General features: G+C 43.6%; 1 protein-coding gene across 1 annotated transcript in view; it reads right to left on the reverse strand.

Annotated features, from left to right (window-relative positions):
- Emp (epithelial membrane protein) overlaps positions 1 to 15,306 on the reverse strand; it is a 31,318-nt gene that overhangs the window by 8,541 nt on the left and 7,471 nt on the right. Inside the window, exon 2 of the mRNA XM_071726517.1 lies at positions 408 to 745. Within this exon, the coding sequence (XP_071582618.1) occupies positions 408 to 745 (338 nt within the window). The remainder of the gene's footprint in view (positions 1 to 407; positions 746 to 15,306) is intronic.

Raw genomic sequence — 15,306 nt, forward strand, 5'->3', positions numbered from 1 at the left:
TAAAAGAACAATCAATGATCGTGACACATCCTGCGCGATAAAGACGCGCATTGTCTTGCATACTAATCGCGTTTCTCATAATAAAAATATCAGTCTCGGTCTCAGCTGTTTTAATTAACTACCTTGGAAAATATTCGCGCGAAAAGAAAGCTAAGCATTATGCATGTACTCATATTTTGTAGAGAGCAGCGTAATTATAATTAAATTTAGATTTATGATGAAAAGTATAAGCTTAGAAAAATTACAATTTCCACGGAAATCAAATATGGATTGAAAAAGCAAGATTGATGTAGCTTTCTAACGCGAGTTAAAAATATCAGATTTGATTCAAGCAGATTATGAGTTTTTAAATCAATTAATGAGTTTTTAATTAGCATTACTACCGTGCCATAAATTACTCAACTTACCGAATTAAAGACAAACGTCTTCTTGACTTTGTAGGTGACGGTACCATTGTCGTTGAATTTGATGTCCACCTTTTCCCAATGCTGCTCGTAAACGTACGGGCCCAGCTCTTGCAGTGCCGGTTTCTCGCCGTTGTTCAGAAACTCGTCGGCGTTCGTCACGTTGTAAATGTAAATTTGCATACGCGGCACCACCGGCGGCTCCTTCCAGAATTTGTACGTGCGGCCGCCCTCCGTTATCGCGAGCTCCTTATCCAGGACCAGGTTGATGAGATTCGGGAATAGAACCGCCAGGACGGCGGCCAGAATTATCAGCAGGACTCCGCACGCAACGGCCGCCCCTGAAGGGAGAAGAAGAAGAGACGGTGAGGATGAGTCATTGCCGTTAGTTAGAAGCGCGTGTCTTTTTTTTTAATGTTGAATGGAGTTGCATTTAAAATCGTGAGAAATGAGTATGTTAAAGTAAGCAGAAAAGGAAAAGAATTCAGGATTCTCGTTTCCATTGTACATAGTTAAAGTATAAAATTAATTCATTTCAATGTACGTTGCATGAAAGAAGGAAAAAAAATTCTCATTACATGGTTTCTCGCTTCTGGACTCGTGATTTCGTGCGGCATCTCGCCGCGAAGTAACGGTAGCCTAGACGATCGCGAAGCATCGTTTCGAGATAAGAAAATTTATTCCTGCAGTTATACACATCTTCTCGCGAGATAGAAGCGAAAACCCGAAGGACGTGCGAGAGCGAATAGAAACGGCAGTTTATTTCGCGAAGGTATAATACGGAACTCCCATTCATTCTTATTCGAGTCTTGTCGGTTTTTTCCTTAATCCTCTTTTTTTCCGTCTCTTATCAGGCATCCCGAACCTGAAATAATCGACGAGTAACGCGATTATCTTTCACGGCAATCGCGAATGTGATTACGTCACGACCTTCGACCGAGGTCGTCGACCTAATCGATTCGATCAGCAGAAGCTGATCGCAAAAAGGAACGAGGACGGCTGGTTTTGGAAAAATACGTCTTTGGCGGTCGTCTTCCTTCTCGCCGCCACACGTCGCGCCTGTATCCTGGATAAACTTTATGTTTATCCCGTTCAAGAGCAAAACAATTGCTGGGTAAACCAGTTGTAGTACCTTTACGCCTTTCTCGTAAATATTTATCCTTCAGTACGGTCCGTTCCTCGCACGCGCGTTGCGTGTTATTATTTATGCACTTATGCGCCGCGCGCGCTTAACGCTCTGCGGTTACTTGCGGTGAATAAGTGCCTGATGACCGGTTAATCGGAAAGAGATAAAGCGCTAACTCGAGATAAAAGAGACTCGTAAGACTGCATCATAATATTAAACAATTATTTCGCGCGTCGAAGGATGATGATTATGCGCAGACTGGTGGCAACTTTAAAGTCTATGAAGACGACTTTTGAGAGAGACATTTATGAGGTAGATAAGCGTAAGAAATATGTCTATCCTATTTCTCTTTAAATCCTAAAGCAGTACCTTTTATTTACTTTTTATTTCATATCTTTAAATTTCATATCACTTTTTAAGTCGAATGTAAAATCCCTTGATATTTTAAATTTAAATCAAATGTAAAGTTCCATGATATTTTATTGCGTAAGATCCCTTGATATGCATGAACGCACGACGAATTAGGAAATACGAATTAAGAATTGAGAAATTCTATCGTCCATCTTGATTATTTGGTAAGACTCGAAAAAGAGTCTTATTTTAGTATGAAGTTCGTCAAGGCCTTCACCTCATTAGACAAATCGCAAATTTCGTTTGACTTGGATATCACCCGCGGGCGACTACAACGGTTTAGCAATAAACATCCATGTGTCAGTACAAATCGAATTTTTGTGGCGAGGTTGGCCGTTACGTAAATTTCGCGCGTCGTTATGTTAGAAAAGTGACACACATGATTAGCTGTCGCAAGTTAACGTTAAACTTATATTTATTTTCTTATCAGATATACATATTTAAATGAATATTCCATATTAATAACTGATCCCTTTAAATAAATAAATTTATAGAATGTAACGACTTTTTGTGTTATTATTGTCGTCATTGAAGAAACAGCAACTCGATAAATGCGTATAAACGACTCTTGGATCTTCAGTAGATTCTTAGAATATTTTAAGCTCTCCGCGAGATCATCATCGATCGCGCCGTTTATTTTCTTCGCAGTGCCGCGAAGTCTGCGGATCCATCAGTGCGTCTTATCAATATCGCGTTCCTCTCCTCGTTCCTCGCGAGGAAATTACAAAATCACCACCTACGCGACACGCAAGCGGAAGAAAGCTGACCAGCGGCGGCATCGGCTGCACGATGCATCGATGCGCGCGTACATCGGTCTCGCTTTCTAACAGAATCGCGCGAGTCGAAGTCGCGTTCGCGCGCCTGACGGAAGAAACGCGGGCCTCTCACCCTCCCGCCCTTCCCTCTTCCTCTTCGTTTGTTCCGAGGTTCCGACGGTTCCGACTTTTCTTTTCCTGCTTTTCACGCGCGCGCACATACCTTACTTCACGCAGGGTGATGATTTTTGCACGATTGTGGTTTTCATTGAAAAAAACAACGGAACCGGACGCGCGATACTTATATATCGCGCCACGTAAGGCGAAACCAGTAACAGAGTGCGTGATAGATCGCGGTTGTCGACATTTATGACGCGATATTAATTCTCTAAAGAACTCTGGGATGTTTTCATTTTCTCCTTTTGTTGAATGTTCATCTTATATTAATGCCCGATTTATCAAATACGCAGAGTTCAATCATCACCTTCTTTCGCAAGGAATGAAGAGACTCGAGTCAGCGCTTTTGGATTTTTCGTTTTTATTCCTATCTTTCCACAATATACGCGTTTTGTGATTAAGGCTGCGGTCCACTTAATACTACAACATGCTTTCAGTGAAGAAAAAAGAAGAAGAACGCTTCAAAGCATTTGTAGCATCAAGTGGACTTAAGACACATAAATAATGTAAATTTATCTACCCTCAGAATTGAAAGTTGCGATTCACCGATGATCGCGATATCGGGTGTAACGTCTAAAACTAAAGAGAAAATGCAAGTAACCATTCTGACGTTGAGAAATACATCGAATGAAAATTTGCACAATATCCTCTCGCGCTTGTTTCTTTTTTTTCGCTCGAGATCGTAATTTCTACTTGGTAGCCACGTTTGCTCGCTGTCGCGTAAACTCAGGCGAGGGAATTTCTCTTATTCCGAGGCGTTATTATCGCGGCCACGTTTTCGAGTACTTGACCTCCATTCCCCTCGTAGCGCCGTCTAACTTTGTGAATGGTGCGCGACGTTGTACAGCACACGGTACAGCTGGATCGTGATTCCACGCGTTGCGTGGTATCTGTTAGAACAATAGCGCGTTAGCCGCAAGTGACCAACCGCGACGTGTATTGGAAGCCAAACCTGGGCATACCGCGATCTTACGCATACCTACGAGATCACGATCGATAAACTTTGTTCGACTCTGGACAATTAATATTTTCCGTCAAGAAATTATTTTTGCGGAAAGAATATTTACCTAATATCTGCGCAATCTGTTTTAATCCGAATTAGGTGTACCAGGAATATTTATTAACGATTAATACAAAATCGGACGCAAGATTTCAGTCTCCACTCATAAAGAGCGTGGACTGTGGACACGCCGAATCAGCTTCCACGTAACATTGTATTCAGAAACCCGATCACTAAAGGAACATGCGATTACTAAAGCGCATTTACGCAAGTGCGCTGAATTCGGAGTCACGTGACATTCCGTGGCGATATACATATACTATGTCCCCCCGGTCGTTATGCGCGCGCGAAAACCAGCGTAAGCGTAAAAAACGAGCGCGCGGGAGATCTTGCGACACCGCTTTGTGTGCCACGCGGTATACCGATTGTTCGGCGAAAAAGCCAATTTGCGTTAACAGTCACGTATAGAATGATATGCCGGGCGGGACCGCGGCCTTCGGAGCGCGAATGGTCCCACTTTGTGACGTCCGGCGGACACGATCGGCAGGAGTGGTCCGCGAACAAGACTGAAAAGGGATTCGATCGAGGGAGAAAAAGAAACGTAAATTAATATTACGCACGTCGTCCGTAATTAAATCTCCATTTCGGACGATCCGAACTTGATGCGCGCGTCTCGCGAATGTCAAAGACGTTAATTGCGCGAGGAGAGACGCATGCAGGGACGAACGAGGGAGGGGGGAGGGACGGGCGTATTATTAGCCCGTCGAAAAATTGCACGATTCGAGAAATCGGATGTTGCGTCGCGCGTAATTATCGATCGGCAAAGCGCGGACGGACGATTACAGGATAATTCTTTGTTGCCGGAGTTAGCTTCGGACACGTTCCCGCTGACATCGCGGTCGGAAGTTTTAACATCTTTCAACGAAACGCGACGCGAAACGCGGATTCGATACAAAATGTCATTCGATTTGCGATTTTGCCGTCTGAAACGATTGTCGAGCGGAGATATAGGGCGGCCTCGACAGCTGTTGCAAACATCCCATAGACGGGCAATATCGATCGCGTCCTTTCGAGGACCGTGACAGCTCCGAAACGGTGTCCTCCTGGCGAACGCGAAGTCGATGGTCGACAACCATACATGCGCATCGACTGCATGCGCAATAAGCGACCTCGTCGTCATGTAATAGCTTCGTTCTTATAGGAGAAAGGATGTCTTCGCATGACGGATTCGAGTCGCACGAGACCGAGCGAATGCCTAGCAACGTACTCGACGATCGACGTGCATTACGGAGTACGTTATGCATTCAAATACTTGCGACATTTTAGAATAATATTCTACAAACCGTGTAACGCGTCTAGCTCCTATATTATTTGTTTACTTATATCCGCTAATAATAAAAAAAAATCACTTTTATTAATTTTCTTATATCTTTCTTCGTTGAAGAGCAGTGTCCCTTTTTTTTCAAGAAGGCTACATTTCGAAATTGTGGACCTGTCAAAATCGCAGTTCCAAACGTAATCCTTAAACAAAATATAAGTCGATTTAATAATAACGAACGATCGTAATATTAGCGATAGTCGGATAAATAAAACCGCCGAAGTAGACACGGTTTAGACATCGCGAGGCACGATTCGGCGAACGAATCGTGAGAACGAGACGAACTCGCGGAGGTAAGATCACGACGAGCGGCCTGGCGAATCGATCGAAGCGAGGATTGAGAGTGCCGGTTTTGAGAGCTGAAAAGTTAATTCTGTTCTCTCTCTCTCTCTCTTTCGAGGCTCGCCAAGACTCGCGTCGGGCATGAAAGAATTCCGTGGTGTAACGACGAATTAATTATGCGAAGCACATGTACGTCTGACGTCACACGATTGACCTTACGAACACCGTATACGAGTGATAATAAAGTACGGTTTTTCGTTCTCTTTTTTCGGCCGATCATCACGGCCAATCGACTTTTTATTATCGATTAATTAAAACAACTTAAATCGGAGCCTCGATCACGCGACAGACACGACAGACAGGTACGGTGAAAAGTATTATAAATGCAAAATTGTGACCTTTCAGAAGATATACTGGTTCAAGGTTTCGTTCAAACTTTCGTATGTAAGTACGACTTGTTAAAAAAAGGACAGAATATTTCGACGAAAATTTCGTGCGTCGCTTAGAGGCCACGACTTTAAAAGGTCATGTAAGAATGATAGCAGGAAAACGAATTTAAAATTGCAAACGCACAGAACTGTACATACATTGGTATCGTTGCTACGTAACTTGGAAGAATAAGTAGTAGTATGAAAAACACATGAAACACGCCGAGGACAATAAATCCGCGCCTTGTCATTGTGTGTTGTGTGCGTATTATACGGCCATTGACTTTCATTGCGATATAATTTATGTAAAAATTTTAAGGTCTTTTTAGAGTTAGAGCTTATATTTGCGGCTGCTGTCCAAATATTTAACGCAGCGATTGCTTAATATTGAATCGAGCGAGTTAATTATCCATTCCCATTACAGGTCCTTCTTTTATTTTCTTCTCGTTCTCCGCGCTTATCATTAATTAGTTATTAGAATACAATTAGTATATTAAGCAAGATTCGTAATGCACCGTAACATAATTGCGATTATTTACTGCTTCCCCGTGCTCCAATGCTGTCGTTATCGTTATCATTAGCGTTACCACCGATATATCAAAATTGCATTCCGACCGAATTCCTTCGGCGCGATTGAAAGAATCTTGCAACGCACGCGCTTTCGGTAAGCACGCGGTGCGGCCGGTCGCCGCTTTCTAAATTTCCACGCGGCAAAATCGATACCGCGCGCGATCTAGAGCGTAATCGTTGGCCCGCACACCTGCATTAACGTTGTTAGCGATAAATATACACGCTTATTTACGCTAACGTGCGCGCCACGCGGCGCATACGCGTGTGTATGGGTTAACACGATGCGCGTCAGAGTCCTGAAGACTTTTTAATGAAGCGAAGCGGTAATAATGGTCGCGGTGTATGCACGCCGCAGCTCGACGGAGCTCGGCGGACCCGAGCGAAGAAAGTCTCGCGCCGCAGCCTCCTCTCGGCTCGCCATAATAATCGCGATCGAAACGCGGCGGCGGGCTCTGTGCCTCCTTCTCCCTCGTGGGAAGAAAGTTACGCTCTCCTTATCGATCGTCATAATCCTTACTCGCATGCGCGTACACTTGCACGCGAGCGCGCGCGACGCACGCATTGCACGCACACTCATACGCATACACGCGCGCGCGCGCGTGAGATTCGCTCTGCCGGGATTTTTCTATTTTCTCGTCTCCTCGCGCGCGGAATCGTCCACGTAACGCCGCGCGCCGCCGGGAAAGGAAAGTTACGCCAGCCGCAAAAAGACGCGTATAGCATAATCGGCTCTTCCCCCCGCAACCCCGGCCGTCGCCGCGACACGGTAATCGATTAACATTCTATTAAACACGGCGGCGATTTGTGTCATTATTGTGAAACACGGAGGGGATTCCGTATTGAAATTCAACGCGGAAGTGAGAATCTGTCCTCACATTCTTGGATGAAAGTGATCTCATTAAAGTCGCTGAGTTTAATTATATTAGTAAATTATTAATATTGAAATATTAAAATTATACTGTAATTATTATAATATTGAATCCCTGGATTATCTGTATAAAATAAAACCTCGAGTTATTCTGTTAAACGAGCTAAAGAATGTTTAAGAATCTAGAAAATAAAATAGAGGGTATCTGATATTTTTTTTAGAGATTATTAGATTAAACGGGAGCGAATCCGATCGAACGTCCATGACTTTGAGAATATCGCGATGATCACGTGAGCTTTTGCAACATCATCGAAAATTAATGTACATTTGGTCTCCTCGTGATTAGACCGGTTTTGTACGTGATAGACAGACGCGACGCACATCGTAAACATTTACACATCGCCAGAGAAGTGCCAGTTGCTCATTAGATCGACGTTGCTCAAGAGAAAAAAGTATTTCGATGTTAAAACATAACAAGGTCGTCGTTAACATATATAAAGCTATTTATATGCAGTAGTTGCCCCCATCGAAGTGCAAAAGCTTAAGAAGCGCAACGGCGAAAATTCTCAGTCGTGTTTTATGTATCCGCGCAAAATCTCGATCGTCATAGGGTCATACAACAGAAAATAAAACCTAAATTCAACTTGTTTAAAAATCTAGTCTTGTATGAGAAATATGATCATAAAAAGAAGAAGAGAAAAAAATTATAAAAAATCATTTACATTCCACGAACGTAACCGCGCTTTACTAAACGCGCCGAGTGCATCAAAGACGAAGAATACTTCATTTTGATAAATTTCACAATTTTCCTGAATTTATTCAGACTCTAGTTCTGCGGCATTCTTGCGTCGGTCTGGAATGCTCTATTTATGCTCGTACGACGCGCAGGCGGGGCTGATAATACATAATGTCTTCATTCGTCGCGTCCGACCGGTCTGTTTTCGCGAGGAAACGCGCGAGGACGAGCGGCGCAATTACGCACAACTACACGCGCACCGAGGTGCGACGACGATAACAACGAAGCGGCCGGGAGCGAGGACAGAGAGGAAAAGCGGAAACGCTCGTTAACGGGAATCACGAAGGTGATGCATACCGCATGCTTGGCGACATGAAGTACATATCACCTTATAATACGAGCGCGACACGGGCGATGCGCTATCGCGATATATATCGCAATTTAGGATCGCGATTCGCGTCGTCGTCGGCGACGGGGGGCCAGGAAACGGTCGGGAAGACGAACGGACGGAAAGTTACATGTCTTATTATCGCGCACGCGATTTACCCGCGCGCGGATAGAAAGACGGTGGCATATCGCGCAATGCGCAAGAAAGCAGGAAAAAGGCGAACCGGTGAAAGGATCGCGACGACGAGGCGACGAGGCGACGTGTCCGAGGAAAAATGGCGCAACGTCCGAGCGCAACGTCGCGGAAATTCCTATTGTTTACCCGCGCGATCGCGCGCCGTCTATTCATAGCGCGGATAATGCGTCCAAGGTTGATTGCGAGAATCCCGCGAGAAATTCCAAGTGCAAGCAATTACTGCTCCGTCGTACACAATGTTCCGAATAATGAAGATTAATGAAACTATATTTTTAATGGCTATATTGCAGATCGTATCGAGTCTCGAGAAAAAATATCTTTATAAATAGCTCGCGAAATAATTCTTCGCGGAATACAGTGTTTGACTTTATTCAACCGAACGTTTGCTCTCAAAATAACGCGCGGTTTCTCCTAATTGCTTGCCTTTGCCTTCTATTTTACTTTCGCTGCAGAAGCAATTTGCAAGCTCGATTAGTTCACGGGGGATAATGAGGAAGGGATGAGTCACGTTAGTCACTCATAAGGGGAATTGCTTTGCAGGCATTAGCGCTTTGGGATGACATAATGCTGAATTTGTTATACAATTTATCGCCGATGTACGGAAACGGTTCTCGCTTCTCCGACGAGCTCCGCTCATCAAGCCTCGGCGGTCGCTTTCCTGCGCGTAGGTACGTCGCTTTCGGAGGAATCCACGTGCTCCGTCCTCCGTGAACAACCCAGAACAACGATCCGCGGGAGATCGCGTTTCGCGCGATGTGAGGGGAAAGGAGAAAACAAATGGGACATCAGGAAAACGCGCGCGGTGCAAAGCGTCGGCAATTAGGCGTATCGTGGATATGGGGAACGGAACTTTCGGCGCTCCAGTTCCCACCTCCTCGCGAGATACCCGATCTTTGTTCTCACGCCTGCCCGATATCATCGCCCCGTTGCTACTGTTGACAATGCAAAGTATCCCCCCGTGGGATACAACCGCCGTGTCTTTTCAGCCCCCGCCTCCCCCCCCCCCGCCCGTCCGCGCGTGTCCTGGCGTCGCCGGAAGTCTCTTTTCGATAGCAGACACCGGAGAGCGGAACGGAGAAATTAAGAAACAAGTGACGAAATATCGATTGCCGCGTCGGAACCTTTTTCGAGAGTACGGCATTTAAAAAGAGATCAGAGTGACGCGGTTTGTTAAGCACGCGGTTATACGATCTCCTGAGATTCCCGTTATACCGTAAGTGGAAGAAATACGAAATAACACGTCTGCTCCGTACGTTTCTTTTTTTCTTAGATGTACATTTTACGTGTGTGTATTCATATATATACAATATGGCCGCACGCGCGTATATATACATACAATTTGCAAGCGGCGCCGTTGCACGCAGAAACTTTCTAACGTACCTGTGCATTCGCACACCGAACGATTATAAAATTGCAGCCTTAAACGAGCGGATCGTGCCGTGCGTGTAAACGTTGACTGTTGAGCGCGAAAAACTCAGCAAAACTAAGGAAATAAACTTAACGCATTGTAATAAGAAGCGTAAAAACGTAGGAAAAGGACGAGGAAATGTTAAAACTGGCTTATTCGACGTATATCCTTTCTTTCTTTTTTTTTTACGGGTGCGACGATCGTCGAGATCCTGCATTATCTTCGCAAAGAAAGAACGAGTATCTCGATTTTATATTCAATGTAATTAAATATCACACATACGCACACGCATGGAATTTAGTTCAATCTGGTATCATATGCTGCCTTTGTACAAAGACAACATATGGTTTCGTTTTTTCAGCAACAAACGATTTAACAGCGTTATCATCCCGAGATGCGTGCGGGATAAGCGTGTAATTGCCACGTGGGGGGCGTTGGAAACGGTTCTTGTCTCTTTTTCCCTTCGTCACACGGTGCATTACGAAACTGGATGAATTGTATGTAAAGATAAGCGTTGCGGCAAGCAAGTCGCAGAGCTTAGACTTAGCTACTTTCGTAATTTCTCGCGGGCTGCGAGGCGATTCTCTCATCTTTTCATCTAACAGTAATTGCCGCAAAAGATGTTGCTCATTGTGGCGTCTATTCTTAACTTTTACCCGCGCCGTGCCTCTACGCGGGCCGCCTGTTATTATACTTAATCTTATTACCGCGAAAACCGCGCCGGTCCAGGCCGGCGCGGTACAAAAGTAACGGTGCGCACGAGCTGTTTGAGCGAAAAAGACCGAGTGAAAGTCCAGTTAGTTTCGAGAGTGATTCAAGATCGATCTGCCTCACCGCGAAACCTTTAATAGATAAATTCATTACACCGATCGCCTGTAGAAATATAGATATGCCAATGATATCCGTCCGCACATACATTTTAACGCAAAGCGAGGTAGCAAAGTGTTTTCGTAATTCTTTTTCTTCGCGGATTCAACAATGTACTACTCGAAAGACAAGATTTTTATTGTTCGAGCACTTCTCTCGTTTTGCGTAGCCGAAGATAATCGATTAATTTATAATGTATTCGCAGTTGAATGACAACGTAAATGCGGGTTTTTTTTCCTTCAGAAGAAGAACTTTGTACTGTAAAAACAGTCGTAATGTAACATATTCTCTCATAAAATTTGTTATTTAACTCTGACATTATATAATTAATCATTACTTAATCTTTGGACATTGGTCGTCGTATTCATAGATAATTTTATCCAGTCGCAAAAATAAGCTTTTCTTAGAATAATAGAATTTTTGCAGATATACACTAGAGCTCAAAAGTATTTGCTACCTTAAAAAAATTTGATTAGAGATGAGTTTATTGATGAAATTTTAATAAAAAGTGAACTGAAATGTTCACGAAACGTCGGAATCAAATAAAAAATTCACGCGGCTGCAACTCCCAAACTCAATTCTGAAAAATTTGCAGATTTTTTTAAGCTGAAAGTATAAACAGACAAAGGAACAATTGTTCGAATCATTTAAATCGATAATATTTTTCATACGAGAGAGAGAGAAAATCTCGTGTCAATCTTTTAATTTACATTACTGGGGAACAAATATAATCGAATATATTGAATAGTATAATTTTACGAGGGCAAGTAACAGATTTTTCCTTAAATATTGAGTCACGTTGTTAACGTACGCGTGTTTCGCGGGTGCTGGTATAAGTCACACGGTCGCGCAATCCCTGCGAATTCTAGCCATTCACATGAAGCTGGCTCGCTTTCGAGACTCGTGCGATAAGAGCACACATACGTCGGACGTTATTAATTAATTTGACACAGTTTGCGCGAATCGAGCCGAAAGCAGAGGCGGCGTCCGCATTCCGCGGATTATGACACACCGCATATCCGCACCGGATTCGTCCGTTTCTTCGTGAGCCAAAGCGGCTTTTGATTACTAAGATTTCGCTTGCGAGAGTATAAAGACCCAGTATAGAAACAGTAAGTTAAGAATACAGTAAGACACCGAGAGAAAGTATGAAAAGGTGCAAAGGTGTTCTCTCTTTCTCACTCATTTTTATCTTTCACCCTCCCTCTCTGTTTGGCACGACGAAATTGAAAATACTTTCATCGAAATTGAGATTGCTTTCTACGCTGCGCGAAATGTAGGCGCTTATTATATATCTCTTGTTTATTATTTCTTTTAAAAAAATCAGTTATTATATCACGGATCATGGAGAAGTAGAGTAAAACCATTCTTCCCACCTTTTGTGTACAATTTCTCTTTTAAACGGATAGAAAAGTGTTCCACATTTCTTTTCGACGTTTTTAAATCGACAGGAACGGCACTTGATTTCAGAGAGAAGATGTCGAGTCGAATGAAGCTACGTAACGATGGGCGCTAACGAGATTTTATTCTTTTCAAACTGATATTATATATTATGCAAGTGAACTCCTACGGAACATCTTCGGCATATGACCGCCGCGCCGACGTAATCAACGCTGGCCATCATTTGTCACCGCTAATCTTCGCGTGACATGTTACATCGTTCCCCCTCATTAACCTTTCAACCGAAAGCTTCTTCTTCCGCTGTCTCGGCTTCAGTCGCGCTCGTGGAAAACAGTGAAGATCTCAGTTACGTCAAGCATCAACCGACCGAACAATACCTACTCCATTATTTTTATTTGCAGTTTCTATCCTTCCGTATCGTATTCAAAGAGCCGTATTCATGCATAGATGTTCGTTTTTCTTTCATCTTTCCTTAAACATAATTAGATAAAATCTAACTACACGTAGCATAATATAACAGATATTATTTAACTGCACAGTTAATAGTAGTTAGATAAGATCTATTACATTACTACTAGTTAGATAATATTTCTATCCTAAATTTCTGATATTTCATATGTCATACATATATCACAAAAAACATACAAAAATCACACTAGCCTGTATTGGCATTTTGGAAGACATTTCGAGACATCTTTCAAATATCTAAAGTATATAGGTACTTCGACGAATTGAGTTGTTTCCGAAGAAAACAGCCTGAAGAAATGCCACCTTATAACATCGTTCCTGCAGCGATACTCTCGCTGTTTAAAGATCTCAGCGTGTAAACTGCGCGTTCGTATGTCGAAGAGATATAAAGTCCGTGTGAACAATGCGCGCAAACAATGTACTTCCGTTGCTTATTAGTACGGTAATTTCGCGCGACGACGACGAGATCTAAAGGATCCGTCTCGTGTCTGCACCAGCCGGCCGTGTCCGCGATCGAGCCGCTAAAAGGCGCGTTGCAAGGCAGGTTTTCGTCCGGCCGCGGAGGCGCGTTCCGTGCGCGCCGCCTCGCCGATCGAGCTGCATTCCTACCGAGCCAATAACGCAGCCAGTCGTTGGTCTCCAGGCCACTGAGCTGTAATAGCAGGTCGGGTCTCCAATCGACAATCGCGCGTAAAGTCCACCTCGACGGTGTGTTCTCGACTTCAAACGAAAATGCTTCTCGGAGTCCGTCTAACAATAAGCGATGAAGCCAATCGATATCTCCGCGATAAGTTCAATGTCCGATAATTTTTGTTCTCATATTTCGTGGTATCTACGACGATCCATTATCCTTTCGAGAAGAATTTTTTTTTCCGGATATCGGAGGTTCGATAAGTCGAGTTGTGAGCGAGAAGAGAACTTCGGAGGAGAAAACTCTCGGAAAGAAATAAAGCGCTCTGGTCGAGCGAACGTTAGAAAATTAATGTAAATTTTTTTGCAACTCGTAAGACCGACTTTCTCGTGCATATGTTCTCTCGAATGTGCGAGTTGGGCTACCCGATTTCGTCAGATAAGCGAGGCGAGATCGGCGAAGGGAGATAAGCGCGCTCGCGAATTCTAGAGCCGCGCGTCCGCGCGTCTATCGAGATGAGAGAGCGAACGAGGAAGGGAACCGAGTAATTTCATCAAAGCTCAACTTCGTGCTCTGCATATGCCCGGGCATCGCTCGCTCGTTCGCTCTCGCGCATTTTGCAATCGCACGTAGTAAAGAGAGAGAATCCCCCGCGCGCGCTGTTGATTGCTATCGTAAATAAGAGGCCCATAATGAGAAACGCCGAGTTTCCCCGTTTCGACGATTCAATGGGAGCGCGAATGGAGCCCGGGTTCGTTGAACTCGGAACCATCAAAGATCACGCGCCGATTCTTTTTGCCGATCGCCATGCCCGCGAGAAATAAGAGGCGTGTAAGAGCGTTAGGGAGCACCGAAGAGAAATTTATCTTGTGAAATTATCTCGTGAAATTATCGTTCTCTAATCCAAAAAAAAATTCGGAATAATGACCGGAAAAAAATTTGCCGCAACCCAAACGAGTGTGAAAGACAGAGAGCTACAACAGTTAAACCTGGCTGCATCTCCTGGCTTCCGTCTTGAATTATAAGGCAAGCCAGTTTCAGCGGTCTACCGTCCGTTTTTAGATCGCAGCTGTTGTCATAACGCAAACAGAGAAAGGAGTTTTGCCAATTGCGAAATTAATGATAGATAAGTCACATTTCAGAATCGTTAAACATTCGCCGAGCCGCTGATTTGGTATCTGGTACTAATTCTTAATTTGCGTTCGCAATATGTAGTTTAAATACCTCGCATGCTTACTACATTGCTGTGTGTCTTACGAGTCAGAATATTCAATGTTATAAGGCATGGTGTGGTGGTATAAGGCAGCCTTCGATAAAACCTTCGCTCGCGCCTTATTTTTCCTTCTCTTTATCTCGATCGACGAGGAACTGCTCGAACGCGAGGACAGTAGCGCTTACCGATCTTGTTTACAGTATTATCGTCGATACCGGAGCTCGTAATAGTATTTCTCTATGACGAGGAAAAAACCGAACGCGATGAAACTTTTTGTTGCAGGAATTTTCCTCATTACTGGTAATCTGCGGTCGTAAAGTCAAAATTTGCACCGTTCGTGGAAAAATGTCGGCAAATTAGTCGCTTTCGCTCGGGAAGCGAAAAATCGGGTATGAGAAACACTTCTTGAGAATCGATATAAGAATTATCACCATTCATAGTCAATTCACTATGGAGGAAAGAATTTCAAGAGTAGACACCGAAAAATAACACGACAGCTCTTTTGAAAAAAGAGAAATCAATGCTAAACTCTAAAATATTCCAAACGTGAAAACGCTGTAATTATAACACATAATATAAAAATTATGATATATATATATA

This window comes from Temnothorax nylanderi, unplaced genomic scaffold (genome assembly GCF_030848795.1).
Source record: "Temnothorax nylanderi isolate EJ_2023f unplaced genomic scaffold, tnyl_v1.0 TNYL_tig0009_pilon, whole genome shotgun sequence".
Lineage (NCBI taxonomy): Eukaryota > Metazoa > Arthropoda > Insecta > Hymenoptera > Formicidae > Temnothorax > Temnothorax nylanderi.